The 19,818-nt window shown below is 57.2% G+C and overlaps 3 protein-coding genes across 6 annotated transcripts; 1 reads left to right on the top strand and 2 right to left on the bottom strand.

Moving 5' to 3' along the window:
* Positions 1 to 1,364: 1,364 nt before the first annotated feature.
* NPB (neuropeptide B) lies at positions 1,365 to 1,957 on the bottom strand. The gene is made up of 2 exons (XM_023211544.1): positions 1,635 to 1,957; positions 1,365 to 1,540 (listed from the first exon to the last, which is right to left on the bottom strand). The coding sequence occupies exons 1-2, from the start codon at positions 1,887 to 1,889 to the stop codon at positions 1,412 to 1,414; spliced, it is 384 nt and encodes a 127-aa protein (XP_023067312.1). The 5' UTR covers positions 1,890 to 1,957; the 3' UTR covers positions 1,365 to 1,411.
* Positions 1,958 to 3,896: 1,939 nt separating this feature from the next.
* On the bottom strand, positions 3,897 to 12,404 carry ANAPC11 (anaphase promoting complex subunit 11). Of its 4 annotated transcripts, none has more exons than XM_023211547.2 (4): positions 12,257 to 12,404; positions 10,150 to 10,212; positions 9,220 to 9,339; positions 3,898 to 4,246 (listed from the first exon to the last, which is right to left on the bottom strand). In XM_023211547.2, exons 3-4 carry the CDS (start codon positions 9,326 to 9,328, stop codon positions 4,101 to 4,103), a joined length of 255 nt encoding a protein of 84 aa, XP_023067315.1. In that variant the 5' UTR covers positions 9,329 to 9,339; positions 10,150 to 10,212; positions 12,257 to 12,404; the 3' UTR covers positions 3,898 to 4,100. The 4 variants fall into 4 exon arrangements, with proteins under 4 accessions (XP_023067317.1, XP_023067315.1, XP_023067316.1 ...); XM_023211548.2 differs by having other exon boundaries at positions 12,267 to 12,371; XM_023211549.3 differs by lacking the exon at positions 10,150 to 10,212 and having other exon boundaries at positions 3,897 to 4,246; positions 12,267 to 12,404.
* Positions 12,275 to 16,286, top strand: ALYREF (Aly/REF export factor). Its single transcript, XM_023211545.2, has 6 exons — positions 12,275 to 12,797; positions 13,298 to 13,429; positions 14,789 to 14,936; positions 15,535 to 15,598; positions 15,700 to 15,877; positions 15,973 to 16,286. The coding sequence occupies exons 1-6, from the start codon at positions 12,540 to 12,542 to the stop codon at positions 15,985 to 15,987; spliced, it is 795 nt and encodes a 264-aa protein (XP_023067313.1). The 5' UTR covers positions 12,275 to 12,539; the 3' UTR covers positions 15,988 to 16,286.
* Positions 16,287 to 19,818: the final 3,532 nt, after the last annotated feature.

The following is a 19,818-nucleotide window of genomic DNA, read 5'->3' as shown; positions in this document are numbered from 1 at the left end:
AAGCAGAGCCTCTTGGCCCTGCCCCGACCATGCAGCCAGCAGCCAGGTGTGCAGCGGGCAGCCTGGCAGTGACTGAAACCCCAGCCTCCAACCCTCCAAAGCCAGGGGCCACCCCCTATAGCAGGCAATGCTAGAACAGGAAGGAGAGCCAGGGCTGAGGCTCCTTGCCCCTTGGCCCCTCCAGGGGCCATGGGATCTCTGTCTCCTGCACGCCTGTCAGGGCCCGCCTAGAGCAGCCCAGAGGCTGAGGAGGCTCTTACTGCAGCCTCGGGGAGGTGTCTGGGGAGCCCACAGATTGCCTGGTCTCGCCGCACTCAAAATGAGGCTTACGATCAGGACTTTTTTCAGCCCCACACTCCTCACCAGAATGGGCCCTGCCCTACAGCACCTGACCCCTGTGGGGCCTCCGTGGGCCTGTCCACTGCTGTTGTGAGGTCGACCTCATGACACAGCACAGGAGCTGGAGGCAGGGTGCACATGAGGCTCCCCACAGCCCAGGAAGGCAGCCTCTCACCCTGCTCTCCGAGCCAGGGGCCAAGGTGTGAGGGGCACAGGCCATCCTCATGCTGTCAGGCCCCTGCTTTCAGAAGTGGGGTGGTGCCGAGGCTCCCACTCAGACCCCTGGGCTGCAGGGTCCCCTGAGCAGAGGGACCAGCCACTTCCCCATAGACAGATTGGTGCGGGACAGGGGCTGCCTGGGCCCCAGGCTTGGGGAGGGTGGAAAGGCCCGGCCTGTTGCTGCCTGGGCCCGGAAGTGGGCCTGGCCCTGTTCCCTTAGAAGCATTGGAGGCCAGGGCCCAAGCCAGTGCTGGAGTCACCCAACCGCCAGGGAGAACCCACCTGTCTCCCACCCTCAGCTCTGGGGAAGCATGCTCTGGGTCTCTGGGGCCAGGGCTCAGGCCCCCAGCTCTCCTCCTTGCCCCTGCACCCTCGGACTTGGCCTGGCCAGAAGGGATGGGGGCAAGAGGAAAGCAGCCAGGGGCTCCAGCCCATTCCCTCACAGATTTGCCTCTTGAGTGGGGGAGCGAAGGGCTGGGGAAGACACTGGGGACCAGGCCAGCAGTGGCCCTGCAGTTTCCCCCAGGGAGCACCAAGGTTAGGCGCGGCTTCACCGTGGGGCTGGGTCATGGCCAGCTTGCCCCTGGGTCTGAAGACCTGGGCGGCCCAGGCCAACCTTGCCCTGCCACCGCACACCCGGCTGCCCCCTCATACCCAGGCTTGGGGACTTCCAGGTCCCGATCCCCTCGTGGCCTGGCTGCCAGTCCTCCAGTACCCCTCACTCCGAGGCCACCTCATTTATTTGTTTGCCACGAACTGCGGGGTGGGCGGAGTAGGGGAGAGCTGGGGCGCCATCCCGCGCCGGCGGGGCCGGGGGTCCCCAGCAGTGCCAGGAGAGGTCCGGGTTCCGGGCTCAGGGGGCGCGGCAGTCGGCTGAGCGCAGGGACAGGAAGACGTCCGCCTTGCACTGGAAGGTCCCGCGGCCGTCGGGCAGCCGCTCGCACCTCCGCAGGTTCGGGGCGACGTCCTGGACGCACACGGCCTGGGGCGGGCGGGCAGAGGCTGAGAGGCCGCCGCGCCCCCACCCCGTCCTGCCGCCGCACCCCGTCAGCCCCCCGCCCGCCCGCTGGACTCACGAGGCTCCGCAGTCTGGGGTGCAGCTGCAGCTCCGGGGAGGCGCCGGCCCGGCCCGGGGGTTCCGCCCCTCTGTGGGGCTGGGAGCGCCGCGCGTACGGGGACCTGCGGAAGCCGGACAGCAGCCCCGCGGCGCGGCCCACGGAGTAGGAGCTGCGCCCCGCCGCCGGCTTGTACCACGCGAGGCCGGGCGGCGCCAGCAGCAGGCACAGCGCCAGGGCCAGGGCGGCGGCCGCCAGCGTCGCGGGCCGGGCCATGGGGACGCGGGCGGGCGGGGGCGTCGGGGCTCGGAGCAGCCACCGCCTGGGCCGCCTTATATCTGCGGCGGGGGCGGGCCGAGGCTGCGGGGGGCCGGGAGGGGCGGCGGGCGGGCTGGGGGTGCAGCCGGCGCGCGCGGAGGAGCCGTCGCACCTCCGCATCCCAGAGGAACCAGCCGCGCGGGTGGACGCTGGAGGCGCGCAGGGATCTGGCGCTTGGTCGGAGCCCGACGCCCCCTCAAGCTCCCCACCCACGCCGCTCGCGTCCTTCAGGCCCGGCCTGCGTGGGCCTCAGTGGGAGCAGGGGGGGTGCCCACGGGCGCTCAGCCCTAGGAGTCGTCCCCCAGGAAGTCCCCAGGACTCCTGAGGCTGGAGAGCCAGCCACACTGCGCAGTGCCCACGGGGCGGTTTTCCCACGCTGAGGGGTGTTCTTGGCTCCAGGCATGAGTCCATGTGGCTTGTGGGCCCTCATTTCCCTCATGCCCTTCGGGGAAGGTTCCACCAGCAGGGCTGCTACTGACGGGGTGCTCTGGGAGCGGGGAAGAAGGTCAGGCACTGAGCTCAGGAAAGCCACACCAAGGCACTGGGGCTCCACGATTCCTGGAGGCCCCTCTCTGCCAGCTCTGCCCCTGGAAGGGCACCAGGCAGGACTGCCAGCCGCTCTCTTGGCAGGTGACATCCGCCTTCAAGCTCACTGTGCCCTCACCATTTCATGCTCCCCCAAGGTCCTGGTCAGGTCTTCTTTTGGATCGCTCCCCAGGACGGATCGCTCCCCAGGACGGCACTGGCCCTGGAGCCCTGGTACTGATTTCTGGGTTCCACGCTTCCCAGGTGTGCTGGTGAACGCTGCGTGTTATTTTGATGGGATCGAAGGATGCAAAGTATTGTCCCTGGTGTGTCCGTGAGGGCGCTGCCAGAGGAGATTCCCATTTGAGTCAGTGGCTGGGAGAGGCAGACGCACCCTCAATCCAGGTGGGCACCACCTAATCAGCTGCCAGCACAGCCAGGAGACAAGCAGGCAGAGGACCGTGGAAAGACTAGACTGGCTGAGTCCGGCCTCCATCTTTCTCCCGTGCTGGATGCTTCCTGCCCTCGAACATCAGACTCCCAAGTTCTTCAGCTTTCGGACTCTTGGACCCACACCAGTGGCTTGCCAGGGGCTCTCCGCCCTTTGGCCACAGACTGAAGGCTGCACTGTCGGCTTCTCTACTTTTCTTTTGGGACTCAGACTGGCTTCCTTGCTCCTCATCTTGCAGATGGCTTATTGTGCGACTTCACCTTGTGATAGTGTGAGTCAACACTCCCAACAAACTCTTCATATAGAGAGTCCTGTCTCTCTAGGGAACTCTGACGCAGATTTCAGGTGAGGCCTGGTCTACTCCCGGGTGCTGTGAGGAAGGAAGTGTCAAGAGGCCCCCACTGGGCACAGGGCACTGGCCCCATGAATGCCAAGGGCTCCCTGGGTTACTAGAGACACAGCCTGCGCTCTGTCCAGAAGCAGCCTGAGACCCCAGGGCTGCCGCTCCCCCAGTGGCCCCTTCTCACCACAATTGTGGGGAGCAACGGAGCCACCCAGGGCCACCCTTCCCTAGGTAGGGAAGCCTCAGACATGTGTGGACACACTCCCCAGTGTCAAGACACTGATCCCCACACTGTGGGAGGCCCAGCTCCAGCGAGGAGCTGCAGAGAGTCCCAGTGAGAGCCACGGGCGCCTGCTTAGAGATGGTGGCCTTCAGTCTGGGGGCACCACAAGCAGCAGCCGCCAGCTGTGCACAGCCAGAGTCCCTCAGAGCCAGCCCCGGGGAGGGTCCAGGGCCGCCCGGCCGTCCAGCAGGCAAGAGCATGCCTCAGGCCCTACCCTTCCGCTCCTTCTCCTCCCAGTTGTGACTCAGGGTTTGATGAGTGCCTTGACAGCGTTTCACGGAGATGTTTATTCATGAGAGTTTTCATATCAAAACACCGAGACCGCATCAGTACGCTGAGAACACAGGCACCCAGCGGCCTCCAGCAAGATTTGAGTAGTTTAATGAGTTTTTACTTATTGGATAAAAGTGTCAACATAGTGATGGGAAAACAAACGCAGCTCCAGCCCTTGTTTCCACCTTGTTACAGCCCAGGGGCGCTGTCCCCAGCAGCAGCTACTGCAGCCATTAGCGCCAGCATGAGGAAGGGGTCGTGGGACGCCCCCTCCAGCGAGGGCCAGGCCGGGCCTCACTCCTTGAACTTCCATTCCTGGCGACACATGGGGCAGTGCTGCTGCACCTGCTGCGCGTGCAGCCACTTGAGGATGCAGTGCATGTGGAAGCAGTGGGAGCACTGGCCCCACACCAGCGGGCAGTCATCGCCAGGCACCTTGCCTACAGAGGGAGGGCGGGGAAAAGGACAGGCATGACCACGCTGGACACAGAGCATGTGACAAGCCAGGCAGGGGTGCAGGTTGGGACCCTGGGCAGTGGCTCCAGCACTGCAGCCTCTCATGTTTCAGAGAAGCTGAAATCAGGAGTGTTACCCAATCGGTCTCCTGACCAGCCTGCCCCCAGGTGAAGACCAGCAACTACGCCAGCCATGAGGCCTCCACCTGGGGCAACCACGCCCAGGCTCATCATGCTCAGCAGGGAGCCCAGGAACCTTGCTGAGGAGGCACTCTGGTCTAGACCACTGTCCCCTGTGCTTGAGGCTGGGGAAAAAGGGCATCGTCTGACCTACAGGCCCTGGGCCCACCTGCAGACACTTGATCTGTGATGCCAAAAAGGTCACATGAATGGTCAAGGCACCAAGAAGACACACATCTGAGTAGTGAACTGGTCTCTTGATCAAGGGCATGAGGGGTGGGGCTTGGGGACGTAGAAGACTCTTCCCTAGACATCAGGAATCTGGGGTGCCGCCCAGGCACTGGGGACGCCGTGTTGACGGGCCCTGCCTCCCAGGCCAGGCACAGGCTGCGGGCACGAGCCCAAACACCTAGAAATGCTTTCTCCATGGAGAGGGCCTGACAGAGAGGGATACTCATATCAGCCATGATCAAGAGAAACAAGGGTCCCTGATCTCCAAGAGCCTGGAAAACCCCATGAAACAGCTGCTGCCAGCAGAGCACGGCAAGTCCCAGCCCCAGCCCCAGCCCCAGCCCCAGCCCCAGCCCCGGGGCAGGGTCGGTCTGGCATTGTGGCGCTGGAGCTCGTGGCCGCCCTCCTGTCCTGGCAGCACCGGCCCCACAGCATGCCCACTCCCAGCCCTGGGAGGACCTACCCATGGGGGCTTTCTAGCCTCAGCACAACTCTGCTTGAAATCACCCCTTTCAAATGAGAGCTGAAGCCTGCTAGCCCCCTGAGGAGCGGGGTCTGAGTACGCAGGAGAGGCCCCGTTGGACAAAGGTGCCGCTTCGTTCTAGTGCGTAACCCACCCGAAGCCAGCCTGGGGTGTCTGATGAGTCCGCAGATGCACTGAGGCTGACTCATTCAAGGACCTGCTGATCTCCTGATTGCATTTCTTTAAATTAAAACTCCTCTCGGCAAAACTGCATTGCCACGAGAGTCCTCTGGGATGCGGAGAGACTCACCGTTTACCAGCCTCAGGCTCCCACGGTCTTTGTTGAACTTAGCCACTCTGAATTTTTCAAAGGAGTTCAATCTTAGCAAAAGAAACCTGGTGCTGCTTAGCCCGGAAGCACATTAGACTTGTCAAACGCTTTGCGCATTAACACTGACTCATTATAACTTAACCATCAGCAGGTCCAAAAATCAGACTCTCAACTCCTTAGTGTGCAGCCAACAGGCCCCATTTTAACAAAGCCTGGGCGCACTGTGCCAGTGGAGAGATGCTGAGAGTTCAGGGTAACACCCCTCTGGATGTCCCATCACAGGCCCAGCTGGCATGGTGCAGGCCGGGCTCTGCAGGCTGCCTGCGGACCCACCAATGCAGTCGGTCGGGGGCTGCCTAGTGCCGCCTCATCCACAGGATTCACCACCCACGTCTGGCCCACAGATGCAGCCAGACTAGGCGTGGATACATGGTTTGGAGGAATTTCAGAAGTTAACCTGCTGCTCCAGAAGTTGAGTGACTGCCCTCAGGGTACCCCGTGCTGTCTTTGTTACATCCTTAAGAGCAATTTAAAAGAGATCAAATAAAACCATGCCTTGTGAATTTAATTATTAACCTAATTAGCTATTAAGTACAAATCCAATCAGGCAGAGTCAATCAATAATTTCCTAGTATTACACCCTACCCATTTGATTACATGAGGATTAATTCCTGAGTAATGAGATTTCTGTTTAGCTAGGGCCAATGTAAAAGTTAAGCCTAGAATAACGAGTATTTGTACTGGCCAGGCACCACGCCTATAATCCCAGCACTTTGGGAGGCTGTGGCAGGACAGAGTCAAGAGTTTGAGACCAGCCTGGGAAACACAGTGAGACTCCATTTCCACAAAAAAAAAAAAATTAAAAATTTATGTAGTTTTGTTCAGGCATGGTGGCTCACGTCTGTAAACCCGGCACTTTGGTAGGCCCAGGCTGGCAGATCCCTTGAGCCCAGGAGTTCAAGACTAGCCTTGGCAACACAGCAAAACCCTGTCTCCACAAAAAATTAAAACACAAATTAGCCAGGCATCGTGGAGCCTGCCTGCAGTCCCAGCTACTTGAGAGGCTGAGGTGGGAGAATCACTTGAGCCCAGGAATTGAAGGCTACAGTGAGCTATGATTTTGCCACTGCACTGCTGCCTGGGTGACAGAGCAAGACCCTGTCTCAAAAAAAAAACAATAATAATAATAATTGTACTAAGATTCAGTCATTTCAATTTCACCTAAAGAAGCAAAGACGGGGGTGGGTGCAGTGGCTCACACCTGTAATCCCAGTACTTTGGGAGGCCGAGGCGGACGGATCACCTGAGGTCAGGAGTTTGAGACCAGCCTGGCCAACATGGTAAAACCTTGTCTCTGCTAAAAATATAACAAATTAGCTGGCTGTGGTGGTGCGCACCTGTAATTCCAGCTACTTGGGAGGCTGAGGCTGGAGAATCACTTGAACTCAGAAGGGCGGGTGTTGCGGTGAGCTGAGATGGTGCCACTGTACTCCAGCCTGGGCAACAGGGCAAGACTCTATCTCAAAAAAAGAAAAAAAAAAAAAGCAAAGCCAGATGAGTGTGGTGGTGTGCTACTTGCAAGGCTGAGGCAGTAAGATTGCGGAAGTTCAAGTCCAGCTTGGGCAACACAGTGAGACCCTGTCAATCAATATGGGCATAACCTACCCTGGTTACTTGGGATAGGGGGGAGCTTCTCGGTCCTCCCCATTCCCCGCTGTCCTCTCCATTGCCCACTGTCCTCTGGGGAGTTCTTCTTGTCCTCCCTGGGCAAAACCTTGACCCTTGCTTCTGCTTTATGTTCATTTTGGTCTCATGAAAAACCATTTTGCTGATACAAAACTCTGCATTCAACCTAAATGTAATCAAACGTTTTTTTTTTTTTTTTGAGACGGAGTTTCACTCTTGTTGCCCAGGCCGGAGTGCAATGATGCAACCTTGGCTCACCACAACCTCTGCCTCCCAAGTTCAAGCGATTCTCTTGCCTCAGCCTCCTGAGTAGCTGGGATTACAGGCATGCGCCACCACGCCTGGCTACTTTTTTTGTATTTTTAGTAGAGACGAAGTTTTATCATGTTGGCCAGGCTGGTCTCAAACTCCTGACCTGAAGTGATCTGTCCGCCTTGGCCTCCCAAAGTGCTGGGATTACAGGCGCCTGCCACTATGCCCGGCTAATTTTTTTTTATTTCTAGTAGAGACGGGGTTTTGCCATGTTGGCCAGGCTGGTCTCGAACTCCTGGCCTGAAGCCATCCGCCTGCCTTGGCCTCCCAAAGTGTTGGGATTATAGGCGTGAGCCACTGCGCCTAGCCTATGCCATTCAATTTTGAGAATTTTCAAATAAAAAGTTTAAACTAATCTTTTTTTTTTTTTTTGAGACACAGTCTTGCTCTTGGCTCATGGCAACCTCCGTCTCCCAGACTCAAGCGATTCTCCTGCCTCATCCTCCCCAGTAGCTGGGATTACAGGCACGCACCACACGCCCAGCTAATTTTTGTATTTTTAGTAGAGATGGCATTTCACCATGTTGGCCAGAATGGTCTCCTGACCTCGAGATCTGCCTCCCTCAGCCTCCCACAGTGCTGGGATGACAGGTGTGGGCCACCACACCCTGCCTCGATCTCCTGACCCTGTGATTTGCCTGCCTTAGCCTCCCACAGTGCTGGGATGACAGGTGTGAGCCACCGTGCTGGCCTCGATCTCTTGACCTTGTGATCCGCCCACCTTGGCCTCCCACAATGCTGGAATGACAGGTGTAGGCCGCCCGCCTGGCCTCTAATCCCTTTTTTTTTTTTTGAGACGGAGTCTTGCTCTGTCACCCAGGCTGGAGTGCAGTGGCCGGATCTCAGCTCACCGCAACCTCCGCCTCCCGGGTTCCCGCCATTCTCCTGCCTCAGCCTCCCGAGTAGCTGGGACTACAGACGCCCACCACCTTGCCCGGCTAGTTTTTTTGTATTTTTAGTAGAGACGGGGTTTCACCGTGTTAGCCAGGATGGTCTCGATCTCCCGACCTCATGATCCGCCCGTCTCGGCCTCCCAAAGTGCTGGGATTACAGGCGTGAGCCACCGCGCCCGGCCTTCTAATCCCTTTTTAATCCCACGTATTTCACAGCTGAGTTTCATGCTATCAAGTCTGTGCAGGATCTTTATACAAACATGAGTCCCAACCACCTGGCTTTTTTTCTATCAACTTTTCTTCATGACATGACAATGAAAATGCTGGGGGAGTGCAGTGGCTCACGCCTGTAATCCCAGCACTCTGGGAGGCTGAAGCAGGTGAATCACCTGAGGTTGACAGTTTGAGACCAGCCTAATGTGAGAAACCCCGTCTCTACTGAAAAATACAAAATCAACCGAGTGTGGTGGCGCACGCCTGTGATCCCAGGTACTCAGGAGGCTGGGGCAGAAGAATCGCTTGAGCCCAGGAGGCGGAGCTTGCAGTGAGCCGAGATTGCGCCACTGCACTCCAGCCTGGGCAACAAGAGCGAAACTCTGTCTCAAAAAAAAAAAAAAAGAAAGAAAAGAAAAGGAACTGTGGAGATGTCGTGCAGGTTTAACAGGAGCCACCGAGGCTAGTGCAGCAGGCAGCACGGAGGGGACATTCACAGTTGGGGCAGCTCAGGCAGCGCGAAGGGGACACTCACAGCCGGGCCAGCTCAGACAGCACGGAGGGGACACTCACAGCCGGGGCAGCTCAGAAAGCACTGAGGGGACGCTCACAGTCGGGGCAGCTCAGACAGCGCGGAGGGGACACTCACAGTCGGGGCAGCAGCCGTTAAATGCCATCCTGCAGATGCCACAGTTCTCATCGTTGGCCACCCAGAGCCAAGTGGCCACGCCGTTCCAACACTTAATCTTCACCTTCATGGCAACAGAGCCTGTGGTGGAGGGAACAGGATGACTGGCTAAACTGAGTCTGCAAAGCTAGAACATTTAGGCACCAAAATAGGTATAACCCTGGCACGGTGTAATGCCAGCTACTCAGGGAGCCAAGGCAGGAGGATCACTCCAGCCCAGGAAACATCATGAGCCCTGTTTCTATTTTATTTTACTTTTATTTTTATTAATTTTTTTTTTTTTGAGACGGAGTCTCACTCTGTCACCCAGGCTGGAGTGCAGTGGCATGATCTCACCTCATTTCTTGTGCCTCTGCCTCCTGAGCAGCTGAGACTATAGGCACGCGACTCCACACCAGACTAATTTTTGTATTTTTAGTAGTCGAGGTTTCACCACGTAGGCCAGGCTGGTCTTGAACTCCTGGCCTCAAGCGATCTGCCGCCTCGGCCTCCCAAAGTACTGAGATTACAGGTGTGAACCACCGTGCCCTGCTGTGAGCCCCATTTCTATTAAAACAAGTAACAGGTAAAGGGCTCTGGGTCCAGAGGGACAGGGCTACAGGGGAGCTACTGCAGAACAGCGAGCCCTGGCAGCAATCCGCTGTGGCTCACGACTGGAATCCCAGCACTCTGGGAGGCCAACTTGGGAGGATCGCCTGAGCCCAGGAGTTTGAGACCAGCCTGTGTAACATAGTGAGACTGTCTCTACCAAAAAAAAAAAAGAAAAGAAAAAAAAGAACTATCTGTGAGGTTTCTTTAGCCATCTAGAGAAAGGGCACACTTTTCTATCCAAGGGAGGGAACTCAGCGCCTCACGGACAAGGAGATCACACTGTCAGGAGTTTCATTTTACCTCACGTTGAGGATATCTTCAAAGATCTCAAGTGGGCCTGGCCAACATGACGAAACCCGGTCTCTACAAAAAATACAAAAATATTAGCCACGGGTGGCGGCTCACGCCTGTAATCCCAGCACTTTGGGAGGCCGAGGAAGGTGGATCACTTGAGGTCAGGAGTTCGAGACCAGGTTGGCCAACGTGGTGAAACCCCGTCTCTACTAAAAAAACAAAAATTAGAGGCCGGCATGGAGGCCGAGGTGGGCAGATCACAAGGTCAGGACTTTGAGACCAGCTTGGCCAACATACTGAAACCCTGTCTCTACTAAGAATACAAAAAATTAGCCAGGTGTGGTGGTGGGCACCTGTTATCCCACCTACTCGGGAGGGTGAGGCAGGAGAATCACTTGAACCCGGGAAGCAGAGGTTACAGTGAGCCGAGATCACGCCATTGCATTCCAGCCTGGGCAAGAGAGTGAGGCTCCGTCACACGCACACACACAAAATTAGCCAGGCGTGGTGGCGCACACCTATAATCCCAGCACCCAGCTATTCGGGAGGCTGAGGCACAAAAATCGCTTGGACCCAGGAGGCAGAGGTTGCAGTGAGCCAAGACCACAGCACTGCACTCCAGCCTGGGCGACACAGTGAGACTGTCTCAAAAAAAAAAAAAGCCTGCTGTGGTGGCCTGCACCAGCTGCCTGAGAGGCTGAGGTGATAGGATAGCTGGAGTCCAGGAGTTCAGGGCTGCAGTGAGCCAAGATCACACCACTGCACTCCAGTCTGGGTGAAGGGGGAGACCCTGGCTCAAAAAACAAAAACATGGCTGGGTGCGGTGGCTCAAGCCTGTAATCCCAGCATTTTGGGAGGCTGAGGCGGGTGGATCATGAGGTCAGGAGATCGAGACCATCCTGGCTAACACGGTGAAACCCCATCTCTACTAAAAAAAAAAATACAAAAAAAGCTAGCCGGACGAGGTGGCGGACGCCTGTAGTCCTAGCTACTAGGGAGGCTGAGGCAGGAGAATGGTGTGAACCCGGGAGGCGGAGCTTGCAGTGAGCTGAGATCCAGCCACTGCACTCCAGCCTGGGCGATAGAGCAAGACTTCTTCTCAAAAAAAAAAAACAAAACAAAAACAAAAGCAAATATCTCAAAACAACTTAAAATTCATGAAATGGGCCGGGCGCGGTGGCTCACGCCTGTAATCCCAGCACTTTGGGAGGCCAAGGCGGGCAGATCACCTGAAGTCAGGAGTTTAAGACCACTCTGACCAACATGGCGAAACCCTGTCTCTACTAAAAATACAACAATTAGCCGAGTGTGGTGGCACATGCCTGTAGTCTCAGCTACTTGGGAGGCTGAGGCAGGAGAATAGCTTGAACCCAGGAGGCAGTGGTTGCAGTGAGCCGAGACTGCCCCACTGCACTCTAGCCTGGGCAAAAGGAGACTCTGTCTCAAAAAAAAAAAAAAAAAACCATGAAATAGCCCATTGGTTTTCATTAATAAGTTGCAAATATGTCATATAATTTCTTTTAGAGACAGGGTCTGGTTCTGTCGCCCAGGCTGGAGTGCAGTGGTGCCATCATGGCTCACTGCAGCCTCGACGCCTGGGCTCAAGCAATCCTCCTACCTCGGTCTCCCAAGTAGCTAGTACTACAAAAGTGCACCACCAAGCCCAACTAATTTTTTTTAAGAGATGGGGGTCTCACTATATTGCCCCAGCTGGTCTCAAACTGCTGGGCTGAAGCGAACATCTTGCCTCGGCCTCGCAAAGCACTGGGATTACAGGCGTGACCACGCACGAAAACTTGTAAAGGATATGACTAGCAAATTGTGAGAGTGCAGACTCGGGGGGTCTGCAGGTGGGGACCAATCAACCAACCCGCAGCTCGTCTGCGGCGGCTGTCGCCCGCTGAGGCCGCGCCCGCGGGACCCCGCCGCGAGCCGAGCGCACAGTCCTGGGCGGGAGCGGAAACAAGGACTCCCAGCGGCTCCCGGGCACCCGCCGCGCCCGCAGGGCCCCCAGCGCCCCTAGCCCAGGGCGATCGGGCGGGGCGTGCGGGGAGGGAGGGGCGCGCAGGCTCCGCCCCCAACGGCTGCCGCCCCACCCCCTGCGCCCTCGCACCTTCGCCAACCTAATCACGCGCCGCCCTGCCTGCCCTTCCGTTGGCAGCGCCGGCGTCCGCGCGGGAAGGTATAAAAACGACCTCAGTCGCGGCCCGGCTCCCTCAGCAGCGCCCGCCGAGTCCCGCGAGCCAGTGCGCACGCGCCTTCCCGCCTCACCCCGTCCCGCGCGCGCAGCCGTCCGCCGGCGGCCAATCAGCAGTCGCTCCGAGTCCGTGGCACCGGAAGGCCTCACGCGGCGCCGGAAGTGACGCGCCGGCGTGCTGACGCGCGGGCTCGAGCCGATGCCCGATTCCGCGCCCGCCATGGCCGACAAAATGGACATGTCTCTGGACGACATCATTAAACTGAACCGGAGCCAGCGAGGCGGCCGCGGCGGGGGCCGGGGCCGCGGCCGGGCCGGCTCCCAGGGCGGCCGCGGCGGTGGGGCGCAGGCCGCCGCGCGAGTGAGTCGAGGCGGCGGGCCCATCCGGAACCGGCCGGCCATCGCCCGCGGCGCGGCCGGCGGAGGCGGCAGGAACCGACCGGCGCCCTACAGCAGGGTGAGTGCGGAGGCCGGCCGCGCCGGAGAGCGGGAGGGGACCAGCCGGGGCCGGGGCGTCTCGCGGTGGAGACCTGGGCCGACGGACAGATAGGGCCGGTGGAGCGGCCGCCCGGAGGTCCGGAGGGTGCGTGTGGGCGCGGAGGGGGTGGTGGGCGGGAGCGAGGTCGTTCTTTCGGGGCCCGGTCCCGGAGGCTGAGACTCTTCCCGGCTCTTTGTCTGTTCCGGCCGCCGGGGCCTCGTGGCGGCAGGAGAGGAGGGGACGCTGGGCGCGGCACCGGCGGCGGGAAGTTAGTCGAAGGGAACTGAAGTTGTGCGGCCGTGGTGGGACCGTGCCGCCTCGGGCTGGGGCAGCTGCTGCGCCGGAGGGAGCGCTGGCGGCCGCGTCTCGGCCGGATCCTCTCAGGCCGGGAAGAGGAAGGGTCCGGAGTAGCCGTGAGGGCCCGGAAAGGCCTGGACTGAGACTCACAGATCTGCTGTTGTTGCGGTTTTTTTCTTCAGCCAAAACAACTTCCCGACAAGTGGCAGCACGATCTTTTCGACAGTGGCTTCGGGGGTGGTGCCGGCGTGGAGACGGGTGGGAAACTGCTGGTGTCCAATCTGGATTTTGGAGTTTCAGACGCCGATATTCAGGTAAGAGGCGAGGGCTTCTCGGTGAGCCGTTCGCCCTGCACAGGACGGATCGTGATTTGGGGATGGGGCCCCGAGTCCCCTTCCCGCCTTAGCGAAGGGAGCCCTCCCGGCTCTGTAGGGCTGCGGGACAGACCTAGCTCTAGTAAAGCCGGGCTCAGTCCGCAGGCAGGTGCGAGCCTAGCCGAGCCTGAGGAACTGCTGCCGACAGTCTGAAGATGGGTTCTGTGAGTGACAATCCCCTGCCAGGGCTTCCAGTTTCTAACAGGGACCAAGACTGACCAAATGGGAGTGGTTCTTGGCGTTTAACCCAGCCCAGTTGCTCTTTAAATTTTGTGCCCGTTTTAGTGGGTTAATGTGAGAAAAAGAATCTTCTTATGTACCTTATGAAGCACAGGAAGCCTGTGTGATTTTCTGGCTCTGTGTGCCTTGAGTGTTGTCTTATAAAGACGTTGTACGCTGTGGTTTTATCACTCCCCACCCCCGTGTCCCTTCAGTGACATGATTCTCAAGCCCATCTTTGGTTGAAGCTTTTCTTTTTTAAAAAAAGAAAAATTGAATCCCAATGGCATTTAAACTTGTTTTCTGGTTAAGAAATGATTTTTTGGGATTCAGTTTTGGAGATGGCTGGGCAGGGCTCAGTTGCCCACAGCCCAGCCATTTGCCTTGGGAGGACAGAGTAGGGCCAGTGAGCACTCACAGTGTCTCAACACTTTTTTTAAGGTGGTTTCTAGCATCCACTGGAAACCGCTTTTGGTGAACTCCAGTTCCCGCTGTGTGCCTGCGGCCGGAGTATCCCCACGCTCTGGGTTCCCTCTCCAACTCCCAGCCTGCCTGAGGTCAGGGCAGTTTCCATGGCAGCGCTTGACTTCAGACTTTGCGGCAGGCTTGAGTAGGAGGAGAGGGAAAGGTGAGCCAGAATCTGCCTTTGGGGGAGGGGCTGGGGTCAGGGCTCCCGAATCTACAGGCCCTTCAAGCTGGTCTGATATCGGACTGCTTCCCTTGCTCTTGATCTTGGCCTTTACCGTTTCTTGGAACAGCCTTTGGGGGTGTTGTCAATTTTCCTTCGTTGAGGAAGATAGTGACTTAATTTTGTGCCCCGTGCTAGTGGGGTTCGCGACTTCCTCTACCTGCATCATGGTACACGTGTCAGGTCCCCACAATGGCAGGAGCCCTCAGACCCAGGTGCTCTTGGAAGTTGCCGTCCCTCCTGCCCCGCCCTTCCCTCACTTCCCGTGACCGCTGTCCTGCCTCCCAGGGAACCACCCCCAAAGCAACTCACGCTTCCAGGGCCTGTCCCTGGGCCACCAGAAGGAACCCAGTTTTTTTGGTTTTCTGACAACTGCTCTTTGCAACTCCCAGGAACTCTTTGCTGAATTTGGAACGCTGAAGAAGGCGGCTGTGCACTATGATCGCTCTGGCCGCAGCTTAGGAACAGCAGACGTGCACTTTGAGCGGAAAGCAGATGCCCTGAAGGCCATGAAGCAGTACAACGGTGTCCCTCTGGATGGTGAGTCTGGGGGTGGACCCACGCTGACTGTGGGGCTTGTGGAGTTTGGGGCTGGCACCTGTCCAGGTAGGAAAATGGGGTACCCCTGTGGCTGAGGACACTTTGCATTTGCCCCTTTGTCTCTCTCTTCCATCTGCCACCTCTCATGCTGCCCCACACATCTGGACCAACCTCTTGTGAACCCCCATCCAGCAAGCTACATCCCTCCCCTCCTTCAGCTCCTTCCGGAAGATTCACTTCTGTGAAGCCTTCTCAGAACCGCCATAGTACACCTCTGAGTGCGGGGCTGTAGTCGTAAAGACAAAGGTACCGGTTCTTCTTCGTCAGGTCACCCACACCTCTCCACCCACGAGCACCCTGACACCTCAGCAAGCAGCCCACCTAGTCTGGACTGAGAAGGAGTGAGGAGGTGTTGGTGGGGTTGCTTCCTTGCCATTTTGTTCTCCCACCAGTATCTCCAGGCCATTTCCCTTGTCGGGGGCATTTGAGACACACAGAGGCCCTTTCCAGTGTTTGCATGGAGACCAGGGTGTGGTGCCAGCTGGGTTGGTTTCAGAGCCTCTCATTAGAACGTGCCCTCTTGTATTCTTTGCCGCAGGCCGCCCCATGAACATTCAGCTTGTCACATCACAGATTGATACACAGCGGAGACCTGCACAGAGGTGACTTCCGGGGCCTGTGGGGAAGGGTGTTGGCCTAGGGTATAGCTGTATCGCCCTTGGGGTCCTTCCAGCTATGTCAACGGTTTCGTTTTCCTTGCTAGTGTAAACAGAGGTGGCATGACTAGAAACCGTGGCGCTGGAGGTTTTGGTGGTGGTGGAGGCACTCGGAGGGGCACCCGTGGAGGCGCCCGTGGAAGAGGCAGAGGTGCCGGCAGAAATTCAAAGCAGCAGCTTTCAGCAGAGGAGCTGGATGCCCAGCTGGACGCCTATAATGCGAGAGTGAGTCCTGGGGGAGCCAGCTGGGGGCCTGGTCAGAGCCACAGTGGGGAGCAGGCCTTCTGTGAATGCGAGCCTCTTTTTCCTCTGTGTTTCAGATGGACACCAGTTAAACAGACCGGCAAATCCACGTGTGGAACAGGACCCAGGCGTTTCCTCTTGCTCCCTGGTCGGGGGTGGGCGGTGGCTGGGGCTGTGCGGCCAATGATGGATTTGTTTCTTTTATGTTTTAAAATAGGATTTAAAAACTCATGTAAAGGTTTTTTTTTTTTCCTTTTTTTTTTTTTAAATTCTGAAACAGACCTGTTTTGTACCGAGTTATTTTTGGGATAAATTTTACCGGTTGCTGTTGTGGAGAAGGTGGCGTTTCCACCTTTTCCATAATAAAATAGAAATGTGTGTAGAACTGGAACTGTTTGATTCGTCCCACTGTTGGAGTCCAAGCCTGGGCCAGGACTTTGGTGTCTGTCCAGCTGGGAGGGGGGTGGGGGAACCTGAGTTGGGGATGGAGGGTGCAGCCCCATCTGGTATTGGACGCCTGACGCTGGCATGGGTTATGGGGTGGTGGGGGGTCCCCACTCCTGGAGGGCCGAAGCTGCCTGCTTCCTTTCTCATCCTCTTTCCTGCCTCACACCTAACGCCTTCCTCTCTAACTCACCAGGTGGGAGGACACCTTTGCCGGGAGCCACCTGTTGACCCTTGTGCCTGTGCCTCCAGGTGAGGGGAGGTTGGGGTGGGGCGGGCTGCCCTGTGCTGTCCACAGACTTCCCACAGCCAGAGCATCTCTGGGCTGTTCCTTCCTTTCTCGTGCTCTGGTTTTCAGAGAAACGTGGATTCAGCAGTTTTGACTTTGTAGTGTAATTCCTTTGTTTTTCTGGTTTTTTCTTTAACGTTGCCACAGAGCAAGGTATGAGGATTCTCTCAGTTGTATATTTGATGAAGTGACTGGTGGAAGCTGTGACAATCTGTTCATTTAAGAGTGGGGCGGCTGGGCGTGGTGACTCACACCTGTAATCCCCAGCACTCTGGGAGGCTGAGGTAGGCGGATCACCTGAGGTCAGGAGTTCAAGAGCAGCCTGACCAACATGGTGAAACCGCCTCTCTACTAAAAATACAAAATTAGCTGGGTGTGGTGGCGCATGCCTGTAATCCCAGCTACTCGGGAGGCTGAGGCAAGAGGATCGCCTGAACCGGGGAGGTGGAGGTTGCAGTGAGCTGAAATTGTGCCATTGCACTCCAGTCTGGGCAACAAGAGTAAAACTCCATCTCAAAAAAGAGTGGGGCAACGCCTGATACCTGTAATCCCAGCATTTTGGGAAGTCAGGACAGGAGGATCTCTTGAGCCCAGAAGTTGGAGACCAGCCTAGGCAACATGGCAACACCCCGTCTTTACTAAAAATACAAAAATTAGCTGGGTGTGGTGGCATGCTCCTGTAGTCTCAGCTAGTCTAAAGGCTGAGGTGGGAGGATCGCTTGAGCCCTGGAGGTCGAGGCTGCTGTGAGCCATTATCACGCCCCTGCACTCCAAGCTGGGCAGTGGAGACAGAGCCTTATGTCCCCAATGCTGGATGGGTGACAGCACTTTGAGAATGAGATGGGAAGGGGGACAGGGAAGCTCCCGAGTTTTGCCTGACGCCACTGTCCCACTGCTGGGATGTATGGAAGACCAGGGCAGTGGGTAGTGGTAGTGGAGAGACAGACAGGAATGTACGCCGTGTCTGCAGAAACCTTTCCTTGCACCAGCAGCTCCTGCGGGCACACATTGCAGGCTAAGCTAGCTTCCACGCTGGGATGGATCTGGCTGAGTCATGGGCAGGGGAGTGTGACTAAGGGTGGCCCTTTCACTGTTGGTCACAGATGTCACTACAGGTCAGCAGCTGCCATCTAAGCAGCTTGCCCCGTGCCTGCCAGGGCCACAGTCTAGAAACCCAGATGAGCAGGATGACTAATCTTGGCCCTTCCAGAAGCCCAGTCTATCTAGCAGGAGAAAGGATTACTAAGTACCCAGCTTTAGTTGCTGTGAATGTGACAGGAAAATGTCATCAGTTCGGTGAGTTGAAATCAGGTTATCCCCAAGCAGGTGCCCTTGGCCTGGCCTCAGTGTTGGAGCAAGGCCTGAGCAGGCTCATGCCAGGCAGGGGGGCTGCTCTCTGGGGCCGTGCTAGGACTGGCTCCCTGCTGCTTAGGAAGTGGAGAGGGCACCTGGTGGACTGCTATGATCAGCCTCTGTAGGGTGTGACAGATGCCAGGACTGACAGGCAGCACTGCTTTGGTTGTGCAGTAGTGATGTAACAGACATTTGGAGGGAGGAATGACTTACTGGCATTTGGGGCTTACTGGCATTCTCAGGAGTGAGGGGCATGGGAATGAAGTATTATGAGGCCTTGGGGGACTGGGTGGGTAGGTGTCGTTGGAGAGAAGGCCCCAGGAAGGAGCCAGCTGAGAGGTGTCAGCATCTGGAGTGCTCCACATCGGACAGGCTAGGCAGAGGCACCAGCTGGCCCGCAGCAGAGCACTGCCTAGAGCCAGACCTCTCCAGTTTGTCAGCTGATAGCACGTGGATACGTTGAGGTAGTGTCCACATGTGGCATGGTCTTGGGAGAGTTGGAGGTTATGGAAGTAGAGAAAATGATGTCATAGAAGCAACAGCTGGCATTTGCTGGGGGTCCAGTGGTGGGATCTTTGAGGCAGGTGCTGCCAAGTGGTCAAAGGAGAATGAGCTGATTCTGTTCTTGGGGTGGGGACGGGGCTGGCCATTTATAACTAGGGTAGAGGCTGGGTCTGGAAGCCACTGGGGCTTTTGGTGGGCAGCAGGTCAGGTAGCTGGGCTGAGCCTCATCATACCCAGCCTTCATTTCCTTATTCATAAAACACAAAACCTTACTTTACTTCCAAGGCTAGAGAACTATTTAATTTATTGTCCCATTGTGGGGCTTATGAGACAAGAGCAGGCTCTTCCACCGACTGCACAGACAGCAAGTAGACCTGAGGTCTTGGCCAGCGGGGCTGTCTGGTCCCCTCCTGAAGGGTGCTGCCAGTCCTCCGGGCACAGGGCCTTGCAGGGCAGACACTCCACACTGCCCAGCGCCCTGCTGCCCCCCACCTGGTGACTGATGCTTTGCTCAGGCAGCAAGCTATAGCCGACAAACTCAACTGACAGCCTTTGCCCCATGGGCACTCGGGGGGAACCTTCTCTGCCTCTGGCAGTCCTGTGGTTCCGTGGTGCCAGGCACCTGTAATCCCAGCTACTCCGGAGGCTGAGGCAAGAGAATCGCTTGAACCCAGGAGGTGGAGGTTGCAGTGAGCCGAGATCACGCCATTGCACTCCAGCCTGGGTGAAAAAGAGTGCAACTCCATCTTGGAAAAAAAAGAAAGCACAGGGATTGACCCAGATTGGACATATGACTGAAGGGTGGCAAAGCCAAATCACACTCAGGGTGTTCAAATGTGGGGAGAAAAGGGAAGCCCTGTTCTTCCTGGTCCCTTTCCCTCGCCGGCATGGGTTGAGAGTAGGAACTGGCCAGCCCCAGGCAGGAGAGGCAGCATTCCTGTGGGACTTGGAGCTCTTCCAGGGTGGCTCATGGCCTGCCCAGCTCTGTCTTCAGCCTGGGGTCCTTGGAGAGGGTCTCAGGTGTCAGCGTGCAGCTCCCACAGGTGCTCTGGCTTCTGGCTGGTGTGCACAGAGATCTAACAAGCAGTCTGGACTAGGAAGCTAACTGAATCATGTTCAGCCTCCTGTGGGTTAAGGGGCTATATTGTTGCTCTCAGAAATCCTTTCAGATCTCATGAGATGGTTATGTCTGTATCTGGCAACAGAGTTGTCCTGTAAATGAGTAACTTTTGGTTCTTACCTGCAGTGAACTGATGGTCTGATAGAGGAAACATACAAGTGACAGGTTGCAGTCTAGCCTAACAGGAGTGGAGTGTGGGGCATGGTGGGAACA

Source organism: Piliocolobus tephrosceles, chromosome 16, assembly GCF_002776525.5.
Source record: "Piliocolobus tephrosceles isolate RC106 chromosome 16, ASM277652v3, whole genome shotgun sequence".
Taxonomy (NCBI): Eukaryota; Metazoa; Chordata; class Mammalia; order Primates; family Cercopithecidae; genus Piliocolobus; species Piliocolobus tephrosceles.
Note: the sequence above shows the minus strand (reverse complement) of the source record. Positions and strands in the feature narration are given on the sequence as shown.

Bases quoted from the DNA above. Each gene is read 5' to 3' on its own strand.
- NPB (XM_023211544.1), bottom strand. From the start codon at position 1,889: ATGGCCCGGCCCGCGACGCTGGCGGCCGCCGCCCTGGCCCTGGCGCTG. The intron at 1,541-1,634 runs GTGAGTCCAGCG...CGCCCGCCCCAG, and splicing joins ACCCCAGACTGCGGAGCCTC to GCCGTGTGCGTCCAGGACGT.
- ANAPC11 (XM_023211549.3), bottom strand. From the start codon at position 9,328: ATGAAGGTGAAGATTAAGTGTTGGAACGGCGTGGCCACTTGGCTCTGG. The intron at 4,247-9,219 runs GTGAGTGTCCCC...CTCCCTCTGTAG, and splicing joins TAACGGCTGCTGCCCCGACT to GCAAGGTGCCTGGCGATGAC.
- ALYREF (XM_023211545.2), top strand. From the start codon at position 12,540: ATGCCCGATTCCGCGCCCGCCATGGCCGACAAAATGGACATGTCTCTG. The intron at 14,937-15,534 runs GTGAGTCTGGGG...TCTTTGCCGCAG, and splicing joins CAACGGTGTCCCTCTGGATG to GCCGCCCCATGAACATTCAG. The intron at 15,599-15,699 runs GTGACTTCCGGG...TTTCCTTGCTAG, and splicing joins CAGCGGAGACCTGCACAGAG to TGTAAACAGAGGTGGCATGA.